This window comes from Hippocampus zosterae, chromosome 20 (assembly GCF_025434085.1).
Source record: "Hippocampus zosterae strain Florida chromosome 20, ASM2543408v3, whole genome shotgun sequence".
In the NCBI taxonomy this organism is placed as follows: Eukaryota; Metazoa; Chordata; class Actinopteri; order Syngnathiformes; family Syngnathidae; genus Hippocampus; species Hippocampus zosterae.
The window spans coordinates 1,188,555-1,201,840 of NC_067470.1; the positions used below are offsets into that span (position 1 = coordinate 1,188,555).

The following is a 13,286-nucleotide window of genomic DNA, read 5'->3' on the forward strand; positions in this document are numbered from 1 at the left end:
AAGGACGATTCATACATTCCGGGTCGGAGAGGCGCTGATGGAACAAATCCAGAGGCGCAAAGCGGAACTCGCTGATGAACAGAACAGATCTTGTGGTGTTGGACGGGGTTCTGCTAAAGAGCCCCAAAAATGTCAAAATTGTATTGAAATGCTTCTATCGAGTTCCAGGAAGTTGGGGATTCGATGCCGGCACGCATTCATCTGTAGCTCCGAGGCACTTCATGTTCATGTTGTCTCTGCAGAGTTATATAAGACATTCCTGCAATGAAACGCTCCGAAAAATGGCACCGGTTACTGGTTTTGATTTTGAAAGATATTATTTGGGAGGGTAAACATCAAGATCGAAAAGGAATCATGACATTGTTATTATTATTTTTTTTAAACAATTTCTCCTTTGTCAGACAAATAAAGGTTCATTCATTCATTCATTCATCTTCCGAGCCGCTTGATCCCCACTAGGGTCGCGGGGGGTGCTGGAGCCTATCCCAGCTGTCTTCGGGCAGTAAGCGGGGGGCACCCTGAACTGGTTGCCAGCCAATCACAGAGCACACAGAGACAAACAACCATTCGCACTCACACTCACAACTAGGGACAATTTAGAGTGTTCAATCAGCCTGCCACGCATGTTTTTGGAATGTGGGAGGAAACCAGAGCACCCGGAGAAAACCCACGCAGGCCCGGGGAGAACATGCAAACTCCACACAGGGAGGCCGGAGCTGGAATCGAACCCCGTACCTCTGCACTGTGAAGCTGACATACTAACCACTGGACTACCGGGCTGCCCCCAAATAAAGGTTGTCTTATCTTATTTATTCCATCCCAGTAAAATTGACTAAGTTCCCTTTGCTTTCCGTCGTCCGACCAATGGGATCGCACCAAAACCTCCGACGACCTCCTTGATGCGAAACTCTCAAACAGGGAAATTGAACCCCCTCACACCCACAGGTGACACAGCTGTAATTTCAGTCCCACGCCAATGTGGATTTTTAGGTGCTTTCCACGACAGGAAGGTCTATCGGGCAGTTGACTTCATCCGGTCAAGTGAAGCACACTTTTTGAGCATTTCTTAAACGGATCCCTTTAATGGCCTCATTAGTCATTGTGTGACTATAGAGTGGGTGCAGCATGACGAGGTAGCGCAGCAGGGGAGCTTCCATGCGCACCACTTCCTGTTTTAAAGCCTTGAAATCACAGGAGACAAGGTGCTCATTTCTGGTCAATGAAGAAGAAGAAAAAAAAAGTTGTAGAGTCCAGATCTTCTCTCACGCGGTGCCCAATGGGAGGGCGGCCAGCAAGATGGTGGCTGACCAAGTCCTTGCAGCTGCTGGAAATCCTCCTATGCCTGATGAAAGCATGCCTGTCTGCTGACAAGAAGCACAGAGGCCCCACGTGTAATTAACTGTGCCTCAAAAAGAATCGACAGCATAAATGGCTTGTCATTTTCCCCATCCCAGAATAGCAAAGCTCACTGAGAGAGAAAGAGAGAGGCCGCAAAACACAGGAGGGGCGCCGGCCATCTTTTGAAGGGATGAGATGCAAGACACTTTAATTTCACTCCAAATAATCATTTTGCCACTCATTGCAATTACTACCATTGTCCCGGTTGCTAACATAAATGGCTGGAATGTTCATTTGTTCCCACCCCCCCCAAAAAAAAACAAACAAACGATGAATTAAAACATAAACAATGCCACTTTGCACATTTGTTTCAAACAAATGACAAAAAAAAACACAGATCCCTTTTCTTCAATCAAGCCTGCATGTTCAAACATACTCAAAATAAAAATAGCTTATCAAATGCACAGCATTTTCCCAAGAGAAACCGCACAAATGGTGCAGTACGAAAACAAATCATACAGAAAAACAAAAACATGATTCATACCAAAACTGGATGTGTCGGTTTATTTTATATATATACTGTATATATATATATATATATTTTTTTTTAAACTTTCAATGTAAGAAAGTTTCTCTGAGAAACGCGAGTTAATGCTTTTCTTCAACAAGTTTGGACATCTTCCCTCTCATGTAGCAAGCAGATTAAATTCCCCCCACCATCAAAACGTTGACTTTCATGGTACGATTTGATCACGTTTGGAGCATTTCCAAAGTGTCCAAGGATCCCTTCCAAATGGTACCATTGAAACGTGCTTACTGAGAGCCTGACAGTCTAAACCAGGCATGTCCAAAGTCCGGCCCGCGGCCCAAATCCGGCCCGCGGTCGAATTTCATCCGGCCCTCGGCCCCCGTCATTAAATCAGTGCCGTCTGGCCCGCAGGTTGGCCTGCTACGAGACTGAGGTCTCGTAGACTGGTGAGTGATGTTTCATAGAGTACTGCTTCCCTCTAGTGGCTAAATGAGTAATAGCACTCACTAAATGAGTAATAGCATTTAGACACTAGAGGGCATCACTCACGAGTTAACAAGACATCACTCCGTGTTTATATTGACTGATATGTCATATTTCAAATTCCTGTTTCAAATGAACCAAAAGAAATTCTTAAGATTGTTGAAATTAAAATAAAAATGGAAATGTGAAACAGACTGGCTTACTAAAATTTGTTGAACAATATTGTTGTTCAATGTTAAGAATGTCAGCCAAGGTCGGCCCCCCGACAATTTACCACATAAAATCTGGCCCCGTTGGCAAAAAGTTTGGACACTCCTGGTCTAAACTGTAGTTAGGCCAATCATGCAATGAACTGGCGACCGGAACAGGGCGGGATAGGCTCCAGGTCACCCCTGACCCTGAGAGGACAAGCGCTTTCGGAAAGCTTTGGATGGGATGGGTGGTTAAAAAGGGTTGGAATGGCGAGACGCTCGGACGGATGCTTTGGTTGCCATGGTGACACTTTAGGCGCTCGTTTTCGGGGCGAGCACCGGCTCATCCCGCAATGGCTTTTGGATCATGGAGTTCCCCGCTGACCTCACGCTACTCTGGAAAAACGGCGCCGTCTCATTGGCCTCTTCTTGCACGGGACTGGCAAAGTCGCTTTCCAGTGGCGCGCCGTCACTTCCGAGAGACGCGGGACCGACGTAGACCACGATGACGTCGCCGCTGAAGTTCACCACCTGACCGCTGGAGATGAAGGTGGTGTTGTGATTCCCCGACACTTGACCTGGTAGAGACAAGGCGCTGTGAGCACACGAAGAATATACATGGGGGGAGGGGTGGGCGGGGATAATGATGCTCGGTTTTGATTGACAGTCCAAAAGTCACTCATTGATTGTTGGATGGACTTTTTCTCTTTTTGTCACTTTAAGGCCTCTGTTTTCCACCTAACCGGACCCTCCGGCCGACTTTGCCGCCTACGCGAGGAGACGACCGAGCAAACATCTGATACGAGCAAACAGGCAGACGCCTCGACGAGAAAACACACAAAACGAAGCCGCAGCAGAGGCTGGCGAGCAGCGTCTTTTTTTTTTTTTTTCCTGGAATAGCTGCGTGAGAGGTGGAACTTGAAAAATATGTCCTACCACCGCAAGTTTGAAAACAAAAGCTCTCTGGAATCCGCTTCTCTTCATCCCTTCCAATATCTGGCCGATTTCTCTGGATGCCCGACGACAGCGGCATACTTTCGTTTCAGACCGAGCTGAGCGCCGACAGAACATCTCGGCGACGTCGTGACCTTGCAGCAGACAGGTGACCTTGAGCTTAAAATAGAATTTGCGGGAAGCCTGTCTAATACGCGCGTGATGGGAAATGGCGTTTGTTTCGAGCGTGTAATTATGGGATCCCGTCATCAGTGAGAGTCTCGCACATTTGCGTGCGTGCGCGTTGGCTGGACGGGGCTATAAAAGTATTACTCAAGCTGAGCACATCTTGCTACAATTAAAGCTGCGGTCACTTTACGCAACCCTATGAAAGTCTGCGTAAACAGGAACTCTGACAACGGCGCGGCTCACACACACACGGCGTTGTATGTCTGAGTGTGGTTCTTGTGGTCCATTTTCTTTCAAAAAACACACAAGTATCCTATTCCTTTTTTTTGCGGGGGGGGGGAAGGGATTTGTGTGGTTCAACATTCCTGCAATTGGTGGAACCTACGTACAGTCTTGAAAAGCAACTTACCTCGTAACTTAACTCCATTCTCTACGATCTGGTTTTATTGATTTGTGAGATTATCCGGTTAAGGAAAGCAATTGCAAACAAAAAAGACAATGTTGTTGTTTCTTATTAACCTCCAAATATTTGGAGCTCACTTTCCAAAAGGAAAGTCAATGGCGTTTCCACGGCGAGCTCCAAAGATCTACTTTTGTGGCGCAGTATATTATTGGCCCCAACTCAAAAGACCACGGCAACTGCGTTCACTTTGCGCTCGTATGACTCGTGCACTCGGAAAAGCAAACTTGAATTTTGGACGCTGCTTTAGCTTAGCTTGTTTGAGCACAATTTGGCTATTTGCTTGCCGTCTTATGCATCATTTATGTTTTGTTTTTTTTAAGGATTATTTCAGTTCACAGAGTGAGAGGTCCTTTATGTTCAAACGGTTGACATTTTTATTGCGTGTTTTTTCGCAATGGTTTGCTATTTTCTTTCAGAGGGAGCCCTCCGCTCCGGGGACCGTGGCGGACCACGCGGCCACGCGGTCGCCATGCGTGCAGGCACCTGCCGGACAGCCGTCATTGCTGGCGGTCTGCAGCGGTGGCCCGCGATCTGGTCTATTCATATCTATATCCATATCTATGTCTGTCTGTCCGTGCGTATGTATGCAAATGTGTTGTTTGGGTTTGGGTCCAGGGGAGATTCCAAAATTTGCAATTTGGGTATAGAAGAAAAAGGTCCTTGGGGGAAATCCTGCTTTAAACCTAATGCGGCCATTTTGCGCAAAAGCGGGATTCGTGGAGGTCTCTCGTTTTGGCTTCTGTGAGAAATATTCAACAGATGAGCCGTGCGACGCCGCAACTTTCCAGTCAAACCCAACATACATTTCATGTCTGTTATTCTTGGTGGGCTCTTTGCAGCTTTTGTGTAGAAACCCCCCAAACTGGCAGAACCGTCCGGCTGCCTACACAAACAGTGCAGCCCATCCACCTGGCAAACATTGCCACTACCGTCTTTATCGCTCCGTTTCTTTTCCCCGATTTTTAGCTGACTGCTCACTCAAATAAGAACGTTGGACGGCACGTTGTTGTTGTTGTTGTTGTTGTTGTTTTTTTTTAAACATACCTGAGGTAAGAGTTGGTTCTGCCAGCTGACTCTGGAGGCTTCCAGGCGGGCACTGGAGCTCTGTATCTACCGACAGGAGCGTTTTTCCTCTGCTGTCCTCCAGCGAGGCCCCGTCGCGTTGCTCCTGACCGGAGGCCTCCTGAGGCCTCTCCGAGTAGAGATCTCCAATGGACGAGGAGGACTTCAAAGGGCTAACTGAAGTCGTCACCGAGGGCCCGCTGTTGTCCGTCGACGAGGAGTCTGTGCTTTCCAGTCTGTAATATCCCTTTTGCTTCGCCGGCGACATGTCTTTCAGGTGACCTTTGAACTCGGGTCTCGGCCTAGCCTTGCTCAAAGGCGCGCAGAGTTCAGGGGCCGAGCCGGACGCGGGACCGGCCGAGGAAGAGCGGAGGAGAGGAGGTGAAAAGGAGACGAGAGAGGCGATGCTTGGTTCACTCGTCACCACGTGCGCATCGCCGACCCCTTCGCTCCTCTCCTCCTCTGGCCTCCTCTCAACATGCGGACCACCGCAGGAGCAAGTCCGGAGACTTCCTGGACTCACAGCTTGGCTACAGTCCTCATTCTCCCCGACTTCCAGAGGCTCCCGGACCTGAACGCTGCACACGCAGGAAGCCGGCAACAGCGGAGAGACGCCGGTGAGTTCCTCTTCCTCGGAGACCTCCTCGGGACCACCAGAACCTTGGCTCTGTCCCTCTGTCACCGCCTCCCTCTGTAAGCCTTCATTGGCGTTGGCGGTGGTCTGAGGGAGGGAGACCGTAACGGCGGGAGCGCAGGGGACTGAGGTGCGAGGGGGCTCGTCGCCATCGTTGGTGCGAGGGGCTTGGCGGAAGAGTTTGGTTGTCTCACACGGGATGTATTTGAGGCTGCCTCCTGCCCCGCTTTGATAAAGAGGGGCCAGCGTCTCCTAAACCGGCAAAAAAAAAAATATGAAGCATATTTTAAAGTCAATGTCATGTCAATGTCAATGTCGGAAACGTCATCTCACCTGCTGTATCCTTGTCCTTTTCAGATTCTGCACGCACGATCGCAGGTTAACTAAAAATGGGGGGGGGGGGGGGGAATTCCCATTAAATTTGACACAGGCTGGTGGATGTTATTAACCAAATCATGTACAGTTGTCGCTTACACGAGAGTAATTTGAGTTTGTCTTTGTAGCAAAAAAGGAACAGGATGAGGAGACAGAGGACAGTGATGGCTGACAACACCGACACTATCACCCAGGAGGGGGCAGCACCTACAGGTAGGATGACGTCAGAATGTTTATATGAATATGAGTATTATTTCCCCCCCCCCCCCCCCCCCCCATAAAGTGATGTGATTTTCCTTACTGGAGACAGGCGGTCCACACACGGCGTCTGCCTGAGCGCTGCCTGCTTGTGTCTCACTCCTGCCCTCTGCCTTACAACTGAGAGAAGGAAACTCATTTCAAGGTGGTATAAGGTTAGATACATACATATATATGTATACATATATGTATATGTATGTCTGTAGAGAGAGATACTAAAAATAACAACGAAAGCACAAATGGGACGGTGGAAATGGAGGCACGAAACAGTGTGGGCAGTTACTGAAATCCCATCTAGCAGTTAATGTGTCAGCATGGATAACTAGCCAGCTGTGAGAAGATTAATGGAGGGAAAACCATGTGGCTCCCTCCTCTACTTTTGGATGGGAGCGTGAGTGGAAAGTGATGTGTGTGTGATCCAGGGTTCCAGAGGAAGCCATGTGAATGTGTGTGTGTGTGTGTGTGTTACTCATCCGAGCTGGCTAGCAGCTAGCACTCAAACCAACCAAATGATTTTCCCTTCAGAATGTCAAAGCAAGATGCAGCGCACGCGCACTTACTTTGTCCACTGTTTGCATTGCCCGGTGTTGTTGCCGGCAGAAAAGGATCCTTTCCGACACGGGACACAAATCTTCCTTCCGTTTACGGACTCTGGAATACGTCCTTCACATTATGGTGGCTGTATGAAGCGCGTCTCATTTTTGGGGAGCGGCAGCCGGCTCACCTGGCTCCACCTCGAGTCCATATCCGGGCCGGCAGGAGGGAATCCTCTCGCAGAACTCGCAGTTGATGAGAGAGCACTGGAAGTTGGGAAGACAGGGACAGGGCTCCTCCGCCTCCACATTTTCAGGCCTGGACATGAAACCTTTCCCTGAAAAGGAGACAGACGACAGGCGACAGGCTCACGATCGGATGTCTGGTGGCCATGCGTTCGTTTTTTTCATTTGTTTTGGACTGAAAAGCAGCACAGTTCGGTTTGGGGGTTGAATCGCGACTCGGGCCTTCGCGATTTGAGTTGGCACGTTCTCCTCCTTCAAAAAGCGAATCGGTTCTGTTTTCTATCATGTAAATTTGGAAAAGGAGAAAAAAAGTTTCTTTCGAGTCGAGTGATGATTTTGGGCTATACACGTTTGCAAAGGATCACACAGCGGCCAACGAGACACGGTGTCGACGTCATTTTTATATGTGGAAAACCATGACGGTGACCGCCAGCAACAAAAATGTTGACACAACGCAACATTTCAGGGCATCCTGATCCAGCCGACAGAATAGTTGCAGAGGTCCTGACCTGCATCGCATATTCTCTGCTGGAGGCAGCGCGTCTCTTGGGTCCAGGTGGGCTGGTACTCCCCGCTGCCACATTTAATGCATTTGGTCTGATGGGATTCGCCGCAATCTGCAAACACACGGAAGCCTGCCGGGCGAGAGCGGCGGGCGCGAACACAGAGAGGGAGAGAGAAAACGGTCACGTCTCAAGTGGAATTTGCGTACAACGACAATGAAAAAGAGCGCTACCTGGTTTGCACTTATCGCAGCATCTTGAGCCTTTTAAGTACTGTTGTCCGCCACATTGGAGAGCCTTGGAAGCTGCGTTCTAAAATACACGGTGAAGAAAACATCAGTTTTTCCACAATTGGCCTCTAGACGTTTTCAGCAATAAAAAGGAGAATCATACCAATGTCAGCCTACTTTTTTTGTTTGAAGGGCCTCTTTTCTCCATATCCATGTGATCATTGGATATGCTGGTGAGTAATGAGAGGAACCAAAGTTTTTCCGAGACGTGCCCTGGAATTATTTCCGCAAGCTCAGAAGTACCTGACCAGAATCCAGACCATCAAACCAAACTCTAGTGGCACCCACTTACAAGAGGAGCCATCTGGAATCGCACGGAAACCTCCGTTTGGCTTCAGTGAGTGAAAGGATTCTTCTAGGAGACTCGTGTGTGTGTGTGTGTATATATATAGATATAGATATATAGATATAGATTTGTGTGTTTGAGTGAGTAGATTAATTGGGGCAAGGAATCTAGAAGAGGGCAGGTCATTATTTGCGGTGAAGTAAGGTTTCATGATGTTTTGGACGCTCCTCGTGAGTTCCAAACTGAAGGAAATCAAGAAGGTGGGAGCGCCGGAAGGAAGCGATAAAGGGAAGGAGGAAATCAGGAAAGTGCAGGAGGGCAATTAAGATGAAATAAAGGATGCCAAGCGAGAAATCTGGACGCAATGAGGGACAGAAATAAGAAAAGCAGGCAAGAGGAAGGATGAAGCAAAAAAAAAAAAAAAAGAGGCTCAACCAAAGCAGGAAGACAAACGTAGGCAAGGGAGACAGACGCGGCGATCAACTTGACAGACAGACGGACTTGGCACGCTTCTCCGTTTGGACTCACTAAATAGAAGCTACATAGCCTCCTTTGTCCACCCCCCATGATTATAGGTCACATTTATAGGGCCGACCTCAAAGCTAACTTTATCCGCTGTGTGGTCACACACTGTGAGAACTGTTAGCGGATGAAGGGGAGGGGGGGGGGCAATCCAACGGGTGAAGAAATGAAGAAAATGAGACTTTGAACACCTTTCTGGCAGCCTGCGTGTGATAGCATCGGACCAGAGCGAGAGCATTCCAAGAGTGGGATTTGCATAACGGCCGGCGGCAGCCAGAGGCAAGGGGCCAAAAAAAACACCGGTTGACTTTTTGGTCTTTTGAGACTTGGTGAGATTCACGAGGCTGCAGGAAAATCAACACCGTGAAAAGTCGAGTGCACATTTTGAAACATCGCACCCCTTTGCGGGTTCCAATCTTTGCTCTGTGACGCTTTGCATTTTGCCAGGGTTTCATTCAGTGGCTAAATAATGGCCGCCGGTGTGGGGAGAGCAGTCTCCACCCAAAAATCAGCCGGGATAGGCTCCAGGACGGATGACTCGGACGAATGCTTTCCACAGTCGTTTTTCGTAAGAAAAAAACCCCCAAACTGAAATAAATCACAAGGTGCGCAATACCTGGCTTCGTTCGAGAAAGTGGCAAGTTTGGAATGGAAAAGGCTGGGCGGTCGATGAGAGATCAACAGAGGGCCCATCAAAGTTCCAAGGCACAAGAACTCCAAATTACAGCTCGCATCCTTCACTAGAATCCCTCTGCGCTTTTTGAGGTCACGGAGCAGCGGCTCGACGTAACACAGGGCGGCTCCAAATAAATATTGCATGAAAACCGAGAAAACCGAGGGGAATTCTTCGGGGATCCTGTGAGTCAGTGATTGCATGACAATGGCGACAACAAAACCAAAGGCTAAACTTTGCAGCGTCACTTGAAAAACACCTCTCCGAAAAAAAACGCTGTCCACACCAGGACCTCTCGCTTTTTTGAGGATGCCATCCGGTTGGAGCAAATGTGACTTTCACATCAAGTATCTTCCAAAGATATTTTGGAGGAGCAGAAAGCTGCAAAGGGGGGAGGAATTGTGGTTAATGACGGCGCTTACTGGAACACCGGCTGTGCCAGATAACGGGTGCCCGCCAACCACATCTTGTAAATAGCTGGCAGGAACTGAAAGAGGCATTGCAGCATATATACACACACACACATATTTACAGTATATATACATTATACACACACACACACATATATATATATAGATGCTGCTTTAAAAATATAGGAAACACATAAACAGCACAATGCCACATGTATACACACACACACACACAGCTAGAGCAGCTCTTGGAAACTCACCTGTGCATGCAAGGCAACAAGTATGCATGCCACCCAGCATGGTAATATCCACCTCCGGGGAAAGTTTAGTCCCATATCTGCCGTGCGAGGAGGCCAAACTTCTCAACGAATCACTCCTCACGTGCGCGAGTGCGTCCGAGCGCGAACTCCTTGCCGCAGGGCATTCTCACGCCTTCCTTTCCCACCGGTTGCTCTCCTTCCCTTACTCCAGTCGCCCCCCACGCCTTCTGTGAGGAGTGTGCATGCAAACGCTTGTACATGAGGAGAGAGAGAGAGAGAGAGAGAGCGGCAGGGGAAGCAACGCCTCCCACACAGTGTCAGATGTTAAGAGAATCGGATCCCCCCCTCCCTCTGTACGCTTTTGGTTAGGGTTAGTTCTTTTTCTTTCTTGACCTTCCGTGTGGACACGCAACATCATTGGTCATAACAAATCTCTAATGAGATCCAACACAGGAGCTGTCGTGAAACAAAATCTCCAATCTCAGTGAGTCAGCGCCTGATTTGTTTGGCACATATTTTAATGAGGGATGTTAGGTATTGGGTCATTGGCAGGGAATCAAACCCGCGCCACGGGGACGAAAGCGAGCGGCGGGCCCGTGCACCGATAGACCCGACGTGGTGCTCAAGCACCCGCTCTTTTGCCCCGAATGAAAAAGTGCCTACGTTTTTCTGCTTTCTTCAAAATTAAATGCAAGCTGAAATGTATAAATATTGAACATTTTGATTCCTGTTTATATTTATTCATTCATTCATTCATCTTCCAAGCCGCTTGATCCTCACTAGGGTCGCGGGGGGTGCTGGAGCCTATCGGGCAGTAGGCGGGGGACACCCCGAATCGGTTGCCAGCCAATCGCAGGGCACACAGAGACGAACAACCATCCACGCTCACACTCACACCTAGGGACAATTTGGAGTGTTCAATCAGCCTGCCACGCATGTTTTTGGAGTGTGGGAGGAAACCGGAGCACCCGGAGAAAACCCACGCAGGCCCGGGGAGAACATGCAAACTCCACACAGGGAGGCCGGAGCTGGAATCGAACCCGGTACCTCTGCACTGTGAAGCCGACGTGCTAACCACTGGACTACCGGGCCCATGTTTATATTTACTCATATAATATTTATACAAATGTATAAATATTTTCTTTCTCTCTGTCGGCCTCCATGAACACCTGCCCCCAAAATGTCTGTGCATACGCCCGGTGAGTGGCATGTACCACTCAGCTATTTTCAAACAATTATCATACGGGGATTTAAGTGCGCCAGTATAGTCGCTGGCTCACTCTTGAGAAACCAGGCTTGAATGAAATATTACGATCCAGCCACATCATTTGCATGTCAAACTAGTTGCGGCTCACTCTTGGCATGCCAAGATTGTCAGATGATTGCAAAATGACAGTTATGCAAATGTTAAAACAATGTTCAAGGACAATAGAGGGAGAAGGAAGAGGGAAAAAAAGGGGAACCATTAACTACAGCAGCTAAAAATACAGTATGCGAGCTGCTATGAAGAGGAATACTGTAGGTTTGTTCAAAGTGCAGCACAGAAGAATGATGAAGTATTTTAAACAAAGCCAGGTTTCAACACACACACACACACTCATTTTTTTCCCCAACCCCATAAAAAATGTTGACAAATGCAGTTTTGTGGTTGGGGCGCTGCAGCCCGCACAGTAGCAATTAAGATCCAGCTCTGACTGTCTATTTTTTTAATTTTTTTGGTCCTCACCCCAAGCAACCCTAAACGGACGCCGAACGCACAACAAATATGCCCACAGTTCCCCTGCCTGCACCAATAAAACTCAAACTGTACAGGAATCAAAGGCCTGGCTTGTTTTGCCACACGCAAACGCGCACTAAGTGCAAGCAGACGCCATGCTGTTAAATGAGCTTCTCACTTCAAAATGACCCGTAGAAACAGCGCATACGTTTGAGCTCCGTAAGCGTGTTTGCTCACATTGGTTTTGGCGTCACTTTGAACTAATCAAAGGTTCATCAAAAAAATGCAAACCGCACACACTAAGGCAAGAATGTTGCTGATGAAGAAAACTGAGCTTCCTTCAGTGGCCTTCCAGCAGTATTATTGCTTCCACTGGTTCTGGAAACACACATGACCCGTGAGTCACCCAAGTCAGTGCTGTGAGTAAGAGGTGCCGACTTGGACGTGCACCCAAAAGGTCCGCGCGGATTTGCATGGCCTCGCCTCTTCTGGGAGGCAGAGGCACTCCGGTCGCCAAGAACAATCGTGAATCAGGCGGTGCAGGAATGGAAGCTTGCAGCGGAACACATAAAAAGGCTCCGAGCTCACGCCCGCAACTGATCCATATCAATTATTTGTCCACCTGCACAGTTATCAGGAAGAAAAGTTGCATATTAGCTTGAATATGCAAATGCTTTATAAATGACCGGTTCTCGACTCGCGTAATTATCAACCGCTACGGCTATGTTTGCACAATTGTGCCCCCACCACCCCCACCTCCGCCCAACTACAATTCTTAAATTTGAAAATATTCAACGAAAAGCTTTTTTTTCTCCCCCGTAGGTAAAAATGTTGTTATAAATGCATGTTGAAATTGAAGTGAGAGGTGGAGCTTCATTCATTCAGCACTTTCGCCATGTTAGTTCCCCCACCAAATTTTTGGCCGTGGCTCAAGTGGTGCCCAACGTTGCATGTCAGCAAGCAACAGGCGTCCCCTGCCGCCGCTATACAGTATTTGGGTGCCTTTGTTTGCATCAGCGGTGCTTTTTAAATGAGACTGATTTAAATTCTTTGATTTTACAAGGGTTGTGGATTCTTTCAAGTCAATCGGTTGGAAGTGACCATCGCCATGAAGACAGCTGTCGAAGCTGCTCCAGGAATATTCAAAATCCCAAAAGTTGGTGGATTCTGCAGACGAAACGGATCACAAAGCAATTACTTTTCGGATGATATCCGTCGATACTTTGAAGCTTACATTCATCAGGACTGTCGTTCTAAATACCCAAGAGGTGTTTTTTCAGTTGAGTTTTGAAGGAAACTGTTGGGAATGCCCCAGTTGGCGGACTTTGCGCAGATCAAAGTGAGGCTACGAGTGGGCTGGGCCGCCACGGTCGTCTGTTTGTCTGTCCGAT

At 48.2% G+C, this 13,286-nt stretch overlaps 1 protein-coding gene and 1 long non-coding RNA gene across 3 annotated transcripts; one reads left to right on the plus strand and one right to left on the minus strand.

Moving 5' to 3' along the window:
• Positions 1-2,430: 2,430 nt before the first annotated feature.
• On the minus strand, positions 2,431-10,396 carry tnfrsf11a (tumor necrosis factor receptor superfamily, member 11a, NFKB activator). 2 transcript variants are annotated; one of them, XM_052054808.1, is made up of 10 exons: positions 10,179-10,396; positions 7,971-8,049; positions 7,744-7,869; positions 7,180-7,326; positions 7,016-7,106; positions 6,499-6,575; positions 6,297-6,404; positions 6,156-6,205; positions 5,171-6,074; positions 2,432-3,119 (listed from the first exon to the last, which is right to left on the minus strand). In XM_052054808.1, exons 1-10 carry the CDS (start codon positions 10,251-10,253, stop codon positions 2,854-2,856), a joined length of 1,923 nt encoding a protein of 640 aa, XP_051910768.1. In that variant the 5' UTR covers positions 10,254-10,396; the 3' UTR covers positions 2,432-2,853. The 2 variants fall into 2 exon arrangements, with proteins under 2 accessions (XP_051910769.1, XP_051910768.1); XM_052054809.1 differs by lacking the exon at positions 6,297-6,404 and having other exon boundaries at positions 2,431-3,119.
• Positions 5,741-6,643, plus strand: LOC127593390 (uncharacterized). The gene is made up of 3 exons (XR_007960394.1): positions 5,741-5,881; positions 6,326-6,410; positions 6,508-6,643. It is a non-coding gene; the product is annotated as an uncharacterized LOC127593390 (long non-coding RNA).
• Positions 10,397-13,286: the final 2,890 nt, after the last annotated feature.